General features: G+C 38.1%; 1 protein-coding gene across 1 annotated transcript in view; it reads right to left on the bottom strand.

Annotated features, from left to right (window-relative positions):
* Window positions 1–16,120, bottom strand: part of DSCAM (Down syndrome cell adhesion molecule) — an 888,132-nt gene that overhangs the window by 75,890 nt on the left and 796,122 nt on the right. The window contains exon 32 of the mRNA XM_006870860.1: window positions 6,875–6,905. Coding sequence (XP_006870922.1) covers window positions 6,875–6,905 — 31 coding nt within the window. The remainder of the gene's footprint in view (window positions 1–6,874; window positions 6,906–16,120) is intronic.

The raw sequence follows: 16,120 nt of genomic DNA, 5'->3' as shown, positions 1-16,120 counted from the left end.
CCTTGCAGTTCAGTGTCACACCAGGACTCTGAGAGAGAATTTAATAGCGGATGATATCTCCCAGCTCAGCCAATAAAGTACTTGCAGTCACTATCAGTATTTAAAATCTTACTATTTCCTTGCAAGTCATGGGGAAAAGTTAATAAAGAAGTCTGTACAACCCTACCTGTACCTTAATATGATACAAATCATTCTTAAGTAGCTAACTATAACTGTAGGGCTTGATTATATGCTGTTGCTGCCAGGAGCATATATTATTATAATTCTATGGTTTTTCTTTTTTAATACATGTATAAAACGATATTGTTGTTGCAAGGTGCCATTGAGTCAGTTCTGGCTCATCGAGATGCTCTGTACAATGGAAAGAAACACTGCCTGATCCTGGTCTGTCATCACAATCACTGCTAGGCTTTAGCCCATGTTCCAGCTACTCTGTCAATCTATCTCACTGAGGATTTTCCTCTTTCACTGACCCTCTACATTACCAAGCATGATGTACTTCTCCAGGGACTGATCCCTTCTGACAACGTGAGGCTAACTCTTGCTGTCTTCCCTTCTAAGGAATCTTCTGACTGTACTTCTTCCAAGACACATTTTTTTCATTCTTTGGACAGTCCATGGAATATTTAATATTCTTCACCAATACCATAATTCAATGGCATCAAATCTTTTGTTTTTTTCTGATTCTTTGTCCAGCTTTTACATGTACCAAAAATACCATGGCATGGGTCTTTGTCTTCAAGGTAGCATCTTTGCTATTTAACACTTTAAAAAAAATGTCCTTTGCAGTAGCTTTGTCCGTTGTTGATGATGTCTTGACTGTTGCTTCCATGGGCATTTATTGTATATCTAACTAAATGAAATCTTTGACAATGTCAATGTTTTCTCCATTTATTAAGATGCTACTTATTGGCCCAGTTATGAAGATTTTTGTTTTCTTTATGTTATGGTGTAACACATACTGAAGGGTATAGTTTTTGATCTTCATAAGTAAATGCTTCACGTCCTGTTTACTTTCAGCAAGAAAAGTTATGTCATCTGCATATTACAGGTTGTTAATGAGTCTTCTTCCAGTTCCGAGACAACGTTCTTCTGTATATAGATCAGCTTCTTGAATTATTTGCTCAGCATACAGACTGAATAAGTATACTGAAAGGATATATCTCTGAAGTACACCTTTCTTGATTTTAAACCATACAGTATTTGCTTGGTCTATGACTGCCTCTTCCACCTGAGAACAATTAACTGTTCTGGATTCCCATTCTCTGCAACGTTATCCCTAATTTGTTATGATCTACACAGTCGAATAACTTTGGATAGTCAATAAAACACAGGTAAACATCTTTCTGGTATTTTTGTTTCGGCCAAGTTCTATGAATTTCTGGCAGTTCCCTATTTATCACTGTTGCAATAATTTAAAAATTATCTTCAGAAAAGTTTACTTTTGTGTGACATTAATGCTGTTCTTTGATAACTTTTACATTCTGCTGGATCACCTTTTTTGGGAAAAGGTACATATATGGAGCTCTTCCAGTTGATTGATCAAATAGTTGTCTTCCAAATTTTTGTGGGCACTTATGAGTGAGCACTTCCAGCATTGTATCTGTTTGGTAAAATATATCAACTGGTATTTTGTTACTTCCTGGATCCTTGTTTTATCATCAATACGTTCATTGCAACTTGAATTCTTTCTTCAGTACCATTGGTTCTTGATCATATGCTACTTCCTGAAACTATTAACTTCAGAAACTACTCAATTAATTTAAACTCTTAATTTTAATTTTGTTTTAGTTACAACTAGCTCTCTTACTAATACTGAGTTTAGAATATTAAATCTGTGTTGGTTAATACCTTTCAGCAAGTCAGTCCCACTTCTTAGAAGGTTTGTATTTTAAAAATTATTCTTGCTTAAAACATATAAAGGTGGAAAGAGATGAAGCTTTCTGTTCCCGTAAAGATTTACATCTTGGAAATGCTATACAGCATCACTGTGAGTTGATATCAACTCCATGGCAAGTGAATGAAAAAGAAAACTTCAGGTGCAACTGTTAAGAACTTGGTTGGGAACTCAAAGGTTGGTGTTTCAAATTCACCCAGAGGTTCCACCGGAGAAACATGATTTTCTCTCCTCAAGGAAATCCTATGGGGCAGGTCTTCTCTGTCACATGAGATCTCTGTGAGTCAGAGTCAAGTTAACAGCACCCAACAACAAATATGAAAAGAAAATCGATTCTATCTGGGTGTGATGGGTAAAGACACACTTTTCTGAGATGATTTCCCTGAGGAAATGGAAGAGTGTCTGGAAGCATGAAGTTTAGTCATGAGAGATGGTACCTTGAGGAGGTCACCTGGAAGCCCACTGTTTCCTGAATCTGACATATAGTTGCATCTGCCTATTTGGTCCTGTGACAGCTAATCTCCTGTAATACTCAGATGCTTCTATTTGGAACGTGGTAGTGGTGGTGGTTATGGGCTGTGGAGTCGGTTCTGACGCACAGCGACAGGGTTTCTGAGGTTGTAAATCTTTATGGGAGGAGAAAGACTCACCTTTCTCCTGCGGAACAGCTGGTAGTTTCAAACTGGTGATCTTGCGGTTTGCAGCCCGATTTGTAACCACTACGCTACCAGAGACCCTTTAATTTCTTACGAGAATGTGGTGGGCAATTAAATATTACAATCACCTAGGTTGCACTGTGAGAAAGTTGGAAACAACTTTGAATGTCTGTGTAATTTAACCCTTTCACCTTTGGGTGAGGAAAGCAAGACAGAAGCATAAAATCATTTGTCCAAGATTGTAAAACTATCAATCAGCTTTGAAAATGAGCTATGTTCCTCATTGTCTTCCTTAGCTCAGCCTGCTTAGTCCTTAGCTTTCTAGAGAAAACAGTAGCAAAGATCAGAGACAGCAATTCCCATCCTACTCTGTACCAATGGACATCATCTGCTTAGATGTCTTGGCCCACATCTGGAAAGTGGTTGGCCTTAAACAGACCGGGTAGGTGAAGCAGTTTGATGCTTGGCCTGTTAACCTACCACACTGAGACTGAAAAAACCCTTCATGATTAAAAACATTCCTTTTCTAAATTAATCCTCTAAAACTCCACCTCATAGAAGAACTTGGAAATTCTCATTTTCAATTACTTAGACTCTTTGAAGGAAAACTACCTTAACTCTCTTAAGTGGTAGTAATTACTGGTTTTAATGTTCCTAATTTTATGTTGGCAACTGACAACTGAGAACACCATTATTAATTCTTGCTCTTATCAACAGGTGGTCTTTCAACCACAGTGATTGTTCTATTAACGAAGAGGATGCTTTCTAATGTCTTGCTTTGTGGCTAATAAGAAGTAGAGATGAATTCTAGGTCACTGGAGAAGCTAATACTGAAAGTCAACTAAATGAACACAGAACATATTATGAAACACAGACCATGGTTAAAAGACCTTTGGGCAGAGACAAGATTTATGGTTTGGGAATGGTTAGAGGAGTGTAGTCACACATAGTAGAAGGGAGCAGATTAAGTGTTGAAGAATTCCACACCTGAAAGAAAGCATGGGTTCCAGAAGCTTTCAGTGAGGTTTACAAAAGTCAGGGTGGAATTTCAAATTAGTAAAGTTGGCTGGGGTGGAGATAGGGGTGGTGGAAAGAGGATCACTGGGGTGAGGAAAAGGCATAACCAGTCTAAAGGGGAACCACACCATCTAGATTGTGTCCACTGTGGCACAATTCTCTCAAAAAGTGAGAAAGTCAACATTTTATAAGAAATCTCTTATTTTTGTTTTTTCTTCTTGAGGATATTTTCATGTTGTTGTTGTTTTTTTAAATGTTTTATTGTGAATTATATGATAGTTTACATGAGAAAACTTTAGTTTTACATTCATTCTATCATATATCGTTTCATTGCCATGGTTCCAATCCCCTCCATGCATCATCAACCGACCAAAGGGTATACCCTACAAACCCGCCCCCTACACTCCCCTTCCCCTCCCCCCAGTCTTCAGCACACAGTCCCTTTCCCTCTCTGTATCCAAAGTCCCCAGCAGCTTCATCACTCCACATCATCGTCTCTGCCTCTGTTGGTCCTCACTGCTTCTCTGGGTAGGGTCCTGCTCTTGGCTCTTCTCCTTGATGGTCCTAGAGACCTCCGCTCCTAGACTGGAGAGTTAATCACTCCCTTCCTTGCTATAAAACGTCTACCTTTACATTTCCAACCTTCACAATCAGTCGTGATAACAATTATTCACTATTGTATCACAAGTGACCCATCTGCGTTTCATTTCATCAGCTCCGCCTAGACAGACTGGATAGTACTCACTGGAGATTTTGCCTTCCTCCATGCCCTCTGGCTCTAGGTCCCCTCTTGAAAGCTTGTAAGCCAGTCACTTCTTGCCTTTGTAGTAGGTCATTCCCTCCCCCTCCCCCCCCATTTTGGGTATCCAATGTCTAAATTGCCCATCTATGAGAAATCTCTTGATGTTTAGATGTTATTCACTAAGTCATATTTTTTTAAGTTGGCATTAGGAAATTCACTTTACTAGGTAGGTCAGTTATTACAAATTGAGGGACTCTGGCTCATTTTTCTGGATGTTTTATCAGAAGAGTTACTCAACACAACTGCACATGTACTCAGATGCCTGTCTTAGATGGGATCACACAAATGTCTAAGTACTTGCTTAGTCAATAAGTACAGACATTAACAGGTAAAGGCAGTGAAGGCATTCCATGTAGACATTCATAATCTTATTATGCAAATTTGAGTCAACATGATTAAACACCCATTATTGAAGGGATGTTTTTACATGGCATTTGGATATCCTTGTCTATCCCCTGAGCTCCAGACTCTTGCTCCCAGTTATCTATCTGATACATTCCTTCACTGGATGCCTAAAACACATCTCAAATTCAACCTGGTCAGAAGAGGTCTATTCTTTCCATTAACAACCTCCCAAGAACAACCAACAAAAAAATCCACACCATGTCTCTGTCTTCTGAATCTCAGCACTGAGGTTCATCTAATTGCTCACACCAAACATTCCAGAAGTATTCTTGATTCCAACTATTTAAATTAGTAATTATTGGTGTTAACGTTCTGTATGGCCAAGCAAACATGTTTTTGGGAAATGGCATCCGTGGGTCAATGGTATTTGACCTCCAAGATGTTAGAGATATGAGATATGGGCTTTTTGTAAATAATAAAGAAGTACTAATTTTATATGCATTTTATGAGAAAGATGAAGAAGTAAAAGCCAACTTTGAGTGGAATGGGGGTGGGCAAAGTTCCAACTTTTTCCTCTCTCATACTAGTAGGGTCCCTGATATTTTCCTTACCTGCTTCCTAGTCTCTGATTTATTTTTTCACTTTTCAAATAGTCAACATATATGAAGGGGATTCAAAAAGTCTGAGGACGAATAGAATGAAAAGATAATGGAATTCTTCCACAAACTTTGTGAAGTCCCCTTGTATGTATAAAGGGTTCAAAATGCAAGTATCTAGTGATGTAACCTATCCATTAAAAAATAAAAATAAGTGATTAATGTCAGAGCATTTAGACATTTATCCAGGGAGGATGTTGATCAAAATGGGTTATCTATCTGAAAGAAGAAACGGTATTTGAAGGAAGAGGACTTGTTGGGAGACCAAGTTTTGGGGCACTGAAGGAATATGCCATTTCCCTCACACTTTTGCTATCACAAACTCTGTAGACACTTAAAATTCTGAAGGATACCCTTTTGACTTCTATGTTTTGAACAGTGAAATTATTGTGAATATTCACTTTTATTCAATAACATTTATTCACTCATCTACTCATCAATCATAAATGGCACAACTACAGTGCTGGATACTCCCAACACAATGATGAAATAACTAGACTATGGTCTCCAAGACCTGAAGGGAATAGATAATTGAAGTGGAGGTTAGCCTGTGCTGAAGATAAGTGGACATGCAAATTATCCTGGGAGTTGAGGCAAGGAAGGCCCTATCTTACATATCCAGTTGCCTTTAACAGCACAGTGTAGAACACATTTACTTCTTGGTATGCTTTTCTTTTAACTTGGCTATCTCTGATAGGAAGAAGGATGGCTCTCAAAGATAACCTATTTCTTGTTAGCCACCTTGTTGTTGTTGTTGTTAAGTGCTGTCAAGTTGATTCTAACCCTTGTATAGGGGTTCCAAGGAGCAGCTGGTGAGCTTGAACCACCAACCTTGCAGTTCAAATTACTTTGCAGTCTGATGCATTAGCCCTCAGCACCACACCAGGAATCCCTTGAGTTATCTGTTAACTCATGGTGAGCCTACGCACAATGCAATCAACCACAGCGATCTACAGGATTTTCAGAAGCAGATCACAAAGCCTTTCTTCCTAGTCCCTTCTTAGTCTGAAATCTCCAATAAAACCTGTTCAGCATCATAGCAATATACAAGCTGACATAAAGTACATTGGGCATAGCTGTACATCAAGTACACTGGTCAGGAATCAAACTTTGATCTCCCGTATGGGAAGTGAGAATTACACCTAACTCTGTTCTGAAGAAGGTTCAGACTCAAAGATCGTATTTGGTTTACAGCAAAATCAAAGCTACTTACCATAATGTGCGTCTTTGTTGCCAGGTTACTAGGAAACATTCTATTGATTGAGTCCAGTCAATAGGCAAATACATATGACATATATAAAAGTATCTTATTAGAAACCTGTGTGTCCAATAAAGTGTTATATGGATCTTTGTATATAGAATGGAAATGGTATGTCAAAAGAAAACGTGTTATCAATTTCAGACTGTCATAGTTAAAAATAATAATAATAAAGAAATCATCAAAGTAAGCATGACATTATATTTTTAGACATGAAAACTGGAATCCTAGGCTTGTTCTTACCTCATGAGCATTTCAGCCAAACTCTTCGCATCTGAGGAAAGAAAGTTCATATTAGTACATGACAAGTGACTCATTAACATACACTTTGGCAATTAAGACAACTAGTCTAGAATGTCATATGATACCAGCCATTTCTAAAAGTAATCTTCTACCCATATCACTACTAATGACTTAGAATTTTATGAACTCCCTTTTTCCTCATGGGGGCTTGCATATCTTTTTCTTTCTTCTTTAAATTGCTCTTAAAAGGCAATATCAAAAATCCTGGGACTATAAAAATGATCAGAAATCTATTAGTGGTTTTATTACAACCTATTTATTTTCAAATGACCTCAGGGAGTTAAGTACTTATGTGCTAAGTATAAGATCAATAATACAAACCCACCTGTTACTCTGGAGGACCAAGATGTGGCAAATGCTTCTGTAACATAAGAACCTTGCATATCCTCTGAGGCAGTTTTTCTGTGTTCTAGAGTATCACTAGGAGCCAGAATCTACTGTATAATGACTGGTTTGACATGTTTATTTATTTTCAATTGTCTCATTTGCATATTATACAGTGGTGGCTTGCGTGTTGCTGTGAAGCTGGAAGTTACTCCACCAGTATTTTAAATATCAGCAACTGTTATCTATGGTAGATAGTTTTAGCAGAGCTTCCTTACTAAGACTAGGAAGATGGAAGGCACTTCTAAATGATTTTCCACTGAACCGCATGAATATCAGCAGAGCATTTTCTGATATAGTACCAGAAGATGGGTCCCTCAGGTTGGAAGACACTCAAAATATTAATGGGGAAGAGTTGCCTCCTCAAAGTCTAGTTGACCTTAATGATGAGGATGAAGAAAAGCTTTAGGGACCTTCATTTGCTAGTGGGGTACAACTCAAAATGAGAAGAAGCAGTTGGAAACATCCATTCATAAGCAGAATGTAAACTGTACTAAGTATGAATCTAGGAAAATTGGAAGTTGATAAATATGAAATGGAACATATAAAGATCAATATCTTAGGCATTAGAGAACTGAGATAGACTGGTATTGGCCATTTTGAATCAGACGATCATATGGTCTATTATATAGGGATTGATAAATTCAAGAGGAATGGACACATTCACCATTAAAAAGAGCTTTTGAAGAACTGTCTTGAAGTACAATGCTGCTTTTCACAGGATAACCTCCATACACCTATAAGGAAGATCAGTTAATATCACCATTATACAAATTTAAGCATCAACCATAAAATCCAGTGATAATGCAACTTAAGAATTCTACCAACTTCTTCAGTTTCAAATTGATCAAACAAGCAAATAAGATGTATTGATAATTATTGGGGATTGGAATGCAAAAGTTGGAAACACAGAAGAAGGATCAGTAGTTGGAAAATATGACCTTGGTGAGAGAAATGATGCTAGTGAACACAAGATAGAATTTTGCAAGACCAATGACATTGAAAATACCTTCTTTTTCAACAACATAAAAGGCAACTATACACATGGACCTTACCAAATGGACTACAAAGGAATGAAATAGACTACATCTGTGGGAAGAGAGTTCTAGTATGGTGCTGTGGGTTAATTCTCTGGTCTGCAAAGTCGATTTTAAGCACAAGGTTGGCAGTTCATCAGCCACTCCTTTGAAACCCTACATAGGGTCACTATGTGTTGGAACCAACTCGACGACACATAATAGCAACAACACTGGGAAGAGAGGAGTGTGGCACTGTGGGTTAATGTGCTGGACTGCAAAGTCAGTTTGAACCATAAGGTTGGTGGCTCAAGCTCACCAACTGCTCCTCAGAAACCCTATAAAGGGCCACTATTGGTTGGAACCAATTTGACAGTACTTAACAATAGCAACAACAAAATAATTGGAAGAGAAGATGGAGAAGCTCAATATCATCAGTCAAAACAAGACCAGGGACAGAGAGTGGAACAGACCATTAATTGCTCATATGCAAATGCAGGTTAAAGCTGAAGAAAATTAGAACAACTCCAAGAGAAATTAAACCTATTCCTGACTACATCCCACCCATTTCTAGAGACCATCTCAAGAACAGAATTGCTGTATTAGACACTAGTGACCCAAAACCAGAGGAATTGTGGGATGACATCCAAAACATCATACATGAATAAAATACAAGGTAACAAAAGACAGGAAAGAAAGAAAAGACCAAAATGGGTATCAGAAGAGATCTGAAACTTAATAATGAATGTACAGAACAAAAAGACAACTGAAAGAGATTGGGACATAAAAGAGCTCAACAGGAAATGTCAAAGGGCAGCTAGAGAAGACAAAGTATTCTAATGAAATGTGTAAAAACCTTGAGTTTGAAATCAAAAAGCAAAAACATGTTCCGCATTTCTCAAGCTGAAATAACAATAACAACAAAAATCAAGCATTGACTTGCAACATTGAAGGATTCTATGGGTAGCATAGTGGTTACGAATCGGGCTACGAACCGCAAGGTCAGCAGTTCGAAACTACCAGCTGTTCTGCAGGAGAAAGATGAGGCGTTCTGCTCCCGTAAAGATTTACAGCCTCGGAAACCTTGTACAGGGTCACTATGAGTCGAAACCGACTCCACGGCACACAACCACCACCACCACCATGGGCAAACATAGTGAGGTTGGCCCAGGATCGGGCAGTGTTTCGTTCTGCTGTGCATAAGGTCGCTATGCATTGGTACTGACTCGATGGCATCTAACAAGAACAACAATGGGCAAAATGGGGTCCTGGTGTAATGCTGTAAGATAAGCACTGAATTCTAACCACAAGGTCAGAGGTTTAAACCCACCAACAGCTCCTCAGAAGCCCTATACAGGGTTACTATGAGTTGGAACCAACTTGACAGTACTTAACAACAACATGGGCAAAAGAAGATGGAAGGCATATACAGAGTCACTGTACCAAAAACAATTGGCTAATGCTCAACCATTCCAAGAGGTAGCATACCATCAAGAACTGATGGTACTGAGGGAAGAAGTTCAGGCTACACTGAAAGCCTTGATGAAAAACAAGGATCCAGGAACTGACAGAATACAAACTGAAATGTTTCAAATGATGCAACACTGAAGGTACTCACTTATCTGTGTCAAGAAGTTTGCAAGACAGCGACCTGGCTAACTGATTGGAAGAGATCCATATTTATGTTCATTCCAAAGAAAGATGACCCAATGGAATGTGGAAATCATTTAACAATATTAGTATCACATGCAAATAAAGTTTTCCTGAAAACAATTAAAACATGACTGCAGCAGTACATTGACAGGGAACAGCCAGAAATTAAAGTTGGATTCAGAAGAGAACACAAAGGGACAGATATCATTCCTGATGTCAGATCAATTTTAGCTGAAAGCAGAAATTAATATCAGAAAGACATTTAATTGTGCTTTATTGAGTACGCAAAGGCTTCCAACTGTGTGGATCATAAAACACTATGGATATCATTGTGAAGAATGATTATCCGGATCACTTACTTAATGCTCATGAAAAATCTGTACAGAGACCAAGAAGAAATGGTTGGTCTATGTACTGATTGTACCCCTTTACCATACGTCTTCAATCTGTATGCTAAGCAGAGAATTCAAGAAGAATTTGAAAACGAACTGAGCATCAGGATTAGAGGAAGACTGATTAACAAACTTTCATAGCAGATGACACAATGTTACTTACTGAAAGAGAAGAGAACTTACTGATGTTTCTTTACATCGTTGTTAGGCGCTGTAGTCAATTCCGAACCATAGCAATCCTATCGACTACATAAAACAAAATTCCTCATAACTGGGCAATAAATAATATCATGATAAATGGAGAAAAGATCAAAAAAGTGTCAAAGACTTCATTTTACCTGGATATACAATCAACACTCATGGAAGCAATAGTCAAGAAATCACACATGGCAAGAGACCTCTTTAAAGTGTTAAAACAGCAAGGATCTCAGTTTGAGGACCAGGGTGTGCCTGACCCAAGCCAAGGTATTTTCAATTGCCTCATCTGCACATGAAAGTTGTACAATGACTAAGGAGGACCAAAGAAAGATCATTTGAATTGACTCATTTGAAATATGGAATTGAAGAAGAATATTGAAAATATTATGGAAGGCAAAATAAACCCCAACTGTCTTGGATGAAGTGCAGCCAGAGTGCTCTTTAGCAGAATGAGGATGTCGAGGCTTCATCTCTTGTACTTTGGACACATTGTCAGGACCCTAGAGAAAGACATTATGCTTATTAAAGTGGAGGGTCAGTGAAAAAAAGGAAGACCACCAATGTGACGGATCGACACAGTGGCAGCAACAATGGACTCAAATATAGCAACAACTCTGAGGATAGCACAGGACCAGGCAGTGTTTTATTCTGTTCTGCATAGGGTTGCTAGAAGTCAGAACTGACTGCATGGTACCTAACAACAATAACATATGCATGTGAACGCTGAACAGTGAATAAGGGAGATTAAGAACTGAGGTCTTTGAATTATGGTGTTGGCAAACTACACCATGGACTTCCAGAAGAATGAATACATCTGTGTTGGAAGAAATAAAGCCAGAAGCAAGGATATATTTTGGACTCGTTATCATGCCAGGTCAAGTAGAAGGGCATAGAAAAAGAGAAATATCTTTCTCAATGAGATGGACTGCCACATTGGCAGCTGCTGCAATGATGGGGTCAAAGCTAGCAATGAGTGAAAGGATGTCACAGGACCAGGGAGTGGTTTGTTTTTTTCCCTGTTGTTTACAGAGTCACTAAGAGTTAGAACCAACTTGATAACATCTAACAACATAACATTTATTTGTCATGTTAAGAAAACCCAATTTTATTTTCAGTAGTCAGAAAATTCACATTTTGAAAGTAAATAATTTATGAAGTACAAATCCTGTTCCTCTTTTTGTTACCGAAGTATCAGAATTAAAAAAAAAAATTATGACATGGTAATTCACTTAAAAACAATGTTATAGAGCTATGAGTTGCTGAGTTGGGTCCAATGATAAAGAGCATACCACACTGTCTTGACACAGTTATGAATTTCAAACTCGTTTATAAAACCTTAGTTTCTTTCTCACAAAACATAATCAAGACCTGGTTGTCCCTCCTGATGAAAGAAATACCACCTAAAAATGATATAGAAGAGAATATGTCTTCTTTTTTGATGGCATTGTATTAAAAGTCTCATTTCCCTTAGACTATAATTTAGTCTTTTCACCCATTTTGTCCGACAAAATGAATGTTTTCTTTCTGAGAACACAAAAACCTTTCTTTTTTCTCCTTATTCCTTTCATTTCTCTATTTCAAGTCCCAATGTTAACTACACTGTTCCATAAACAGAACTCTCTGGAAATGGACTCAGTTTGGCTCCATAGTAAAAACAAACAAACAACAGCAACAAAAGAAACCCCACATATCTAGGAGCATTTCATCTAATTATTTTGGGGTTGACATTTAAATGAAATCATTTTCTTGTGGGGGAACAGTGTGCTATTTTTGAGGTATGTGAGCAGCCACAGTGATCGCTGCATGGAGGAAACCACCACCGTGTACTGAAGCCCACATCTTCAAGTGGACCATGCCTGTCTCCCTTGGTAACCTCAAAGTGGGGTCCTGATTGTGTGCACAGATGGAGGCAATCTGGGAAATGAAACAGGTCCCATTCAACCCACCCACATGGTGAAGCAAAGAGCAAAACAGTGTTTAATTTCCTCGCTCATAGCTTTATATTTATCTGCAAAGACAAAGTAAATATTATGATGAGTTTCTTGTCTTCCTGAATGATTTAACACTTAAAAAGTAAATATATATATATTAAATGCCAGAAGCTTAAGATTAATTAGCTCCTTGTGACAGCTGAGCACTGGCTAGTACAATACTCTAATAAGAGAAAAAAAAATAACAAGGAGCAAACATTTTTTATTAAGTTCACATTTTGAGGGTGACTCTGATTCAAATGTCTTTAGTCCCCACAAGGATCCTTCACTTTGCCCATTACCACTGTTAATTTTCTTTTCTTGAAATCAATTATCATAGCTCACTTGTCATGTTTTCATACCCTATGACTTCATGATACTATTTATTAACTCACTGCAATGTTCAAAAATGAGAACAGAGACTCCCTCAAATGCTGACAAGCTCTACCTGCATTTTTTGTTGATGTTTATAGCTAGTCGGTGTTTTTCTTAGGTTTCGGTGTTCTATAGGCTTGAATGCCATGATAATTTTGGTCAAATCTATCCTACACCTATCAGCAGACAACAGATCCTTTCTCTTTATTTCTCATCAATCACTCTAAAAAGACATAAAATGAGAGTGCTTCTTAGAAACAAGATTGGAAAGACTTCATCTAGACATGCCATCAGGAAAGACCAATGGCTAAAAAGGGACACTGTCTGCTAAGGTAAAGGATCAGCAAAATGAGGAAAATCCTCAACGATATGGAATGATACAATAGTTGCAAAAATAGGCTTCAACATGCCAACAATTGTGAGGATACCATATGACCAGACAGCATTTGGTTCTGTTACATCTACGTACACCATGACTTGGAAGTGACACTGTATCAACTAAAACAATGTATAATGATTCTTTCTGGAACCACTTATTGTTAAGTTGTTAGGTGCCGTCGAGTAGGTTCTGATTCATAGTGACCCTGTGTAGGGTTTCCAAGGAGTGGCTGGTGAGCCGACTTTGCAGTCCAGCGCATTAATCCACAGTTCCACACCAGGACTCCCAATATTTCCATATACCTTCCCTGAACCTCAGCTTTTTCTCTTTCAGGTTAAATTTTCTAATTTTGTCAACCAGTCCTGCTGTGGCATAATTTTCTTGATAATTCCCTACATAAAACTCTCATCAATGAAAAACCAGTGATATTATATTGTCTGTCCTCTATTAAATGACAGTGTCAAGTGAAAGCATTTGTCGTTTTTAGATATTCGTTCTTACACACTAACGAGGCCACAATGCTCATTATATGTGTAATGGATTAATTTTTACAACTTGCATAGGAAATTTTACAACGATTCCCTATTAAATTTTATCTTCTCGGCTCCAGCCTTTCAATTTCCCTTAACGTTTGGATTCTTCTTTCCAATGCATCAGCTTGTCCACCTGGATTGGTGCCACCTCAAAAATCGGGCCACCCAGTATCTCCAGCTATACGTTGGTGCTCCCTTACTTGTCAATGTTATTGTTAAGTGCCATCGAGTCGGTTCTGACCCATAGCGACCCTGGATAAGGTTTCCGAGGAACAGCTGGTGAGCTTGAATTGCCAACCTTGCAGTTCAAATGGCTTTGCAGCCTGGCTCATTAATCCACAGTGCCATAAGCCCTGTCAAAATGCAAATACGATGTGTCCTATCTCATTGATTTCCTATCATTTCCTCATTGCTCACAAACCAATTCTATAATCTAAGCTGAATTTTTTCCATCCCATAGTTCTTATAATCTATTGTTTTTTTAAAAGGAGTACAAGTGTATATAGACAACAATTTTGATGGTAGGAGTCCCTGGGTGGTGTAAATAGATAAGCACTTGGATACGAACTAAAAGGTTGGTGGTGCCCAGAGCTACCTTGTAAGATAGGTCACAGCCTTGAAAACACGATGGAGTGTTCTTCTACTTTGCATATGTGGTATCATCAAGAGTTGGAATTGACATGATGGCAACCAGCAATAAAAACAACGTTCATCGGGTAGTGTATTTCTTCCTTGAATATTTTAAAGTTTGAAGAAAGTTTTACATTAAGAGGCTTTAGGTAGGAAATGGTGATCTGGGCTCTCATTCTAGTTCCATTCCACCTGATTTGGGACAAATTCTCTAGTTAGACATGTTTTCCGGTGTTCAATTTTCATTCAACAAAATGAAGCATATTATACTCAGATGGGGGGTGACAGCAGTAAGATTTTAGGAGTCAGCTGTGAGTAACTGTTATCAAAACTAATTGTGATTGTTACAACTGTAAATATAAATGTATAACTAAAAGTTGTTCTTGTTGTTGTGTGCTGTGGAGTCAGTTCCAACTCATAGTGACCCTGCACAGGGTTTCTGAGGCTGCAAATCTTTACGGGAGGCAGAAAGCCTCATCTTTCTTCTGTGGAACTGCTGGTAGTTTTGAACTGCTGACATTGAGGTTGGCAACCTATCTTGTAACCACTACGCTATCAGAGCTCCTTATAACTAAAAGGGGGAGTAGTTAATCTTTCATTTCAGGGACAGGGAACCCTAGGGTCATAAGTAGGGAAGAGCATGAATGGAACATGATATCCTAACCAGAAAAGTGGTGACAAGAGACAGCGGCAGAGGCAATAGCTTAGAAAGATAGAGTAGCTGAGGACTCTAGGCCCATGGACTGAGAAAGGCTGTGTGCCTGTGGGAAGGAGACTGGCTTTAAGAGAAATACATATTTTTTGTTTTGTATGTGTGCATAAAAAAAAAAAAAAAGAAAAAGAATAGAAATAAAAACTGCTAACTGATGGTACACGGAGGGAACTGTAATCATTGCAATGAAACTAAGCATGTTTTGTTTAATATAAAACTGATAATCTGCCCTGTGAGTCTTCACTCAATTCACAATAAAAACTTTTAATAAAGAAGGCTATACTCAACCTCACTACAAAGCTATTGAGAGGCTAAAACAAGATTGTGTATATGAAATTGTTAGCAAGAAGCTACGCCTTGATCAATTCCTGTGTCTCTGTAGACCTTGCTTTTCATTTAAGGTCTGCACAGGGCATGAAGTTGCTATCAACAAAAGGCAGGTGAGATTATACAAAAAGACTTAAATACTTTTGTTGTGCAAGACTGGAAGGTTTGACCTGCTTCATATATTGTACAATATAGTTTTCAATATGGATTATACCTCAAGATAAAGAAAACAAAAATCCACACAGCTGAGCCAGTAAATAACATTATGATAAATGGAGAAAAGACTGAAGTTGTCATAGACTTCATTTTGTTCGGATCAACCATCAACACTCATGGAAGCAGCAGTCAGGAAATCAAATGGCATATTTTACTAGGCAAATCTGCACAAGACCTCTTTAAAGTATTAAAGATCAAAGATTTCAGTTTGAGGACTAAGGTGCACGTGACCCAATCCATGGTCTTTTCAATAGCATGTGAAAGTTGGGCAATGAATAAGGACGACTACAGAAGAACTGATGTGTTTGAGTTATGGTGCTGGAGAAGAATACTGAAAGTACAATGGAAGGCAAGAAGAATAAATAAATCTGTCTTAGAAGAAATACAGCCAGAATGCTGCC

The sequence above is a fragment of the Chrysochloris asiatica genome, unplaced genomic scaffold (assembly GCF_000296735.1).
Source record: "Chrysochloris asiatica unplaced genomic scaffold, ChrAsi1.0 scaffold00154, whole genome shotgun sequence".
Taxonomy (NCBI): domain Eukaryota; kingdom Metazoa; phylum Chordata; class Mammalia; order Afrosoricida; family Chrysochloridae; genus Chrysochloris; species Chrysochloris asiatica.
This window is presented reverse-complemented; position numbering and strand designations above follow the sequence as displayed.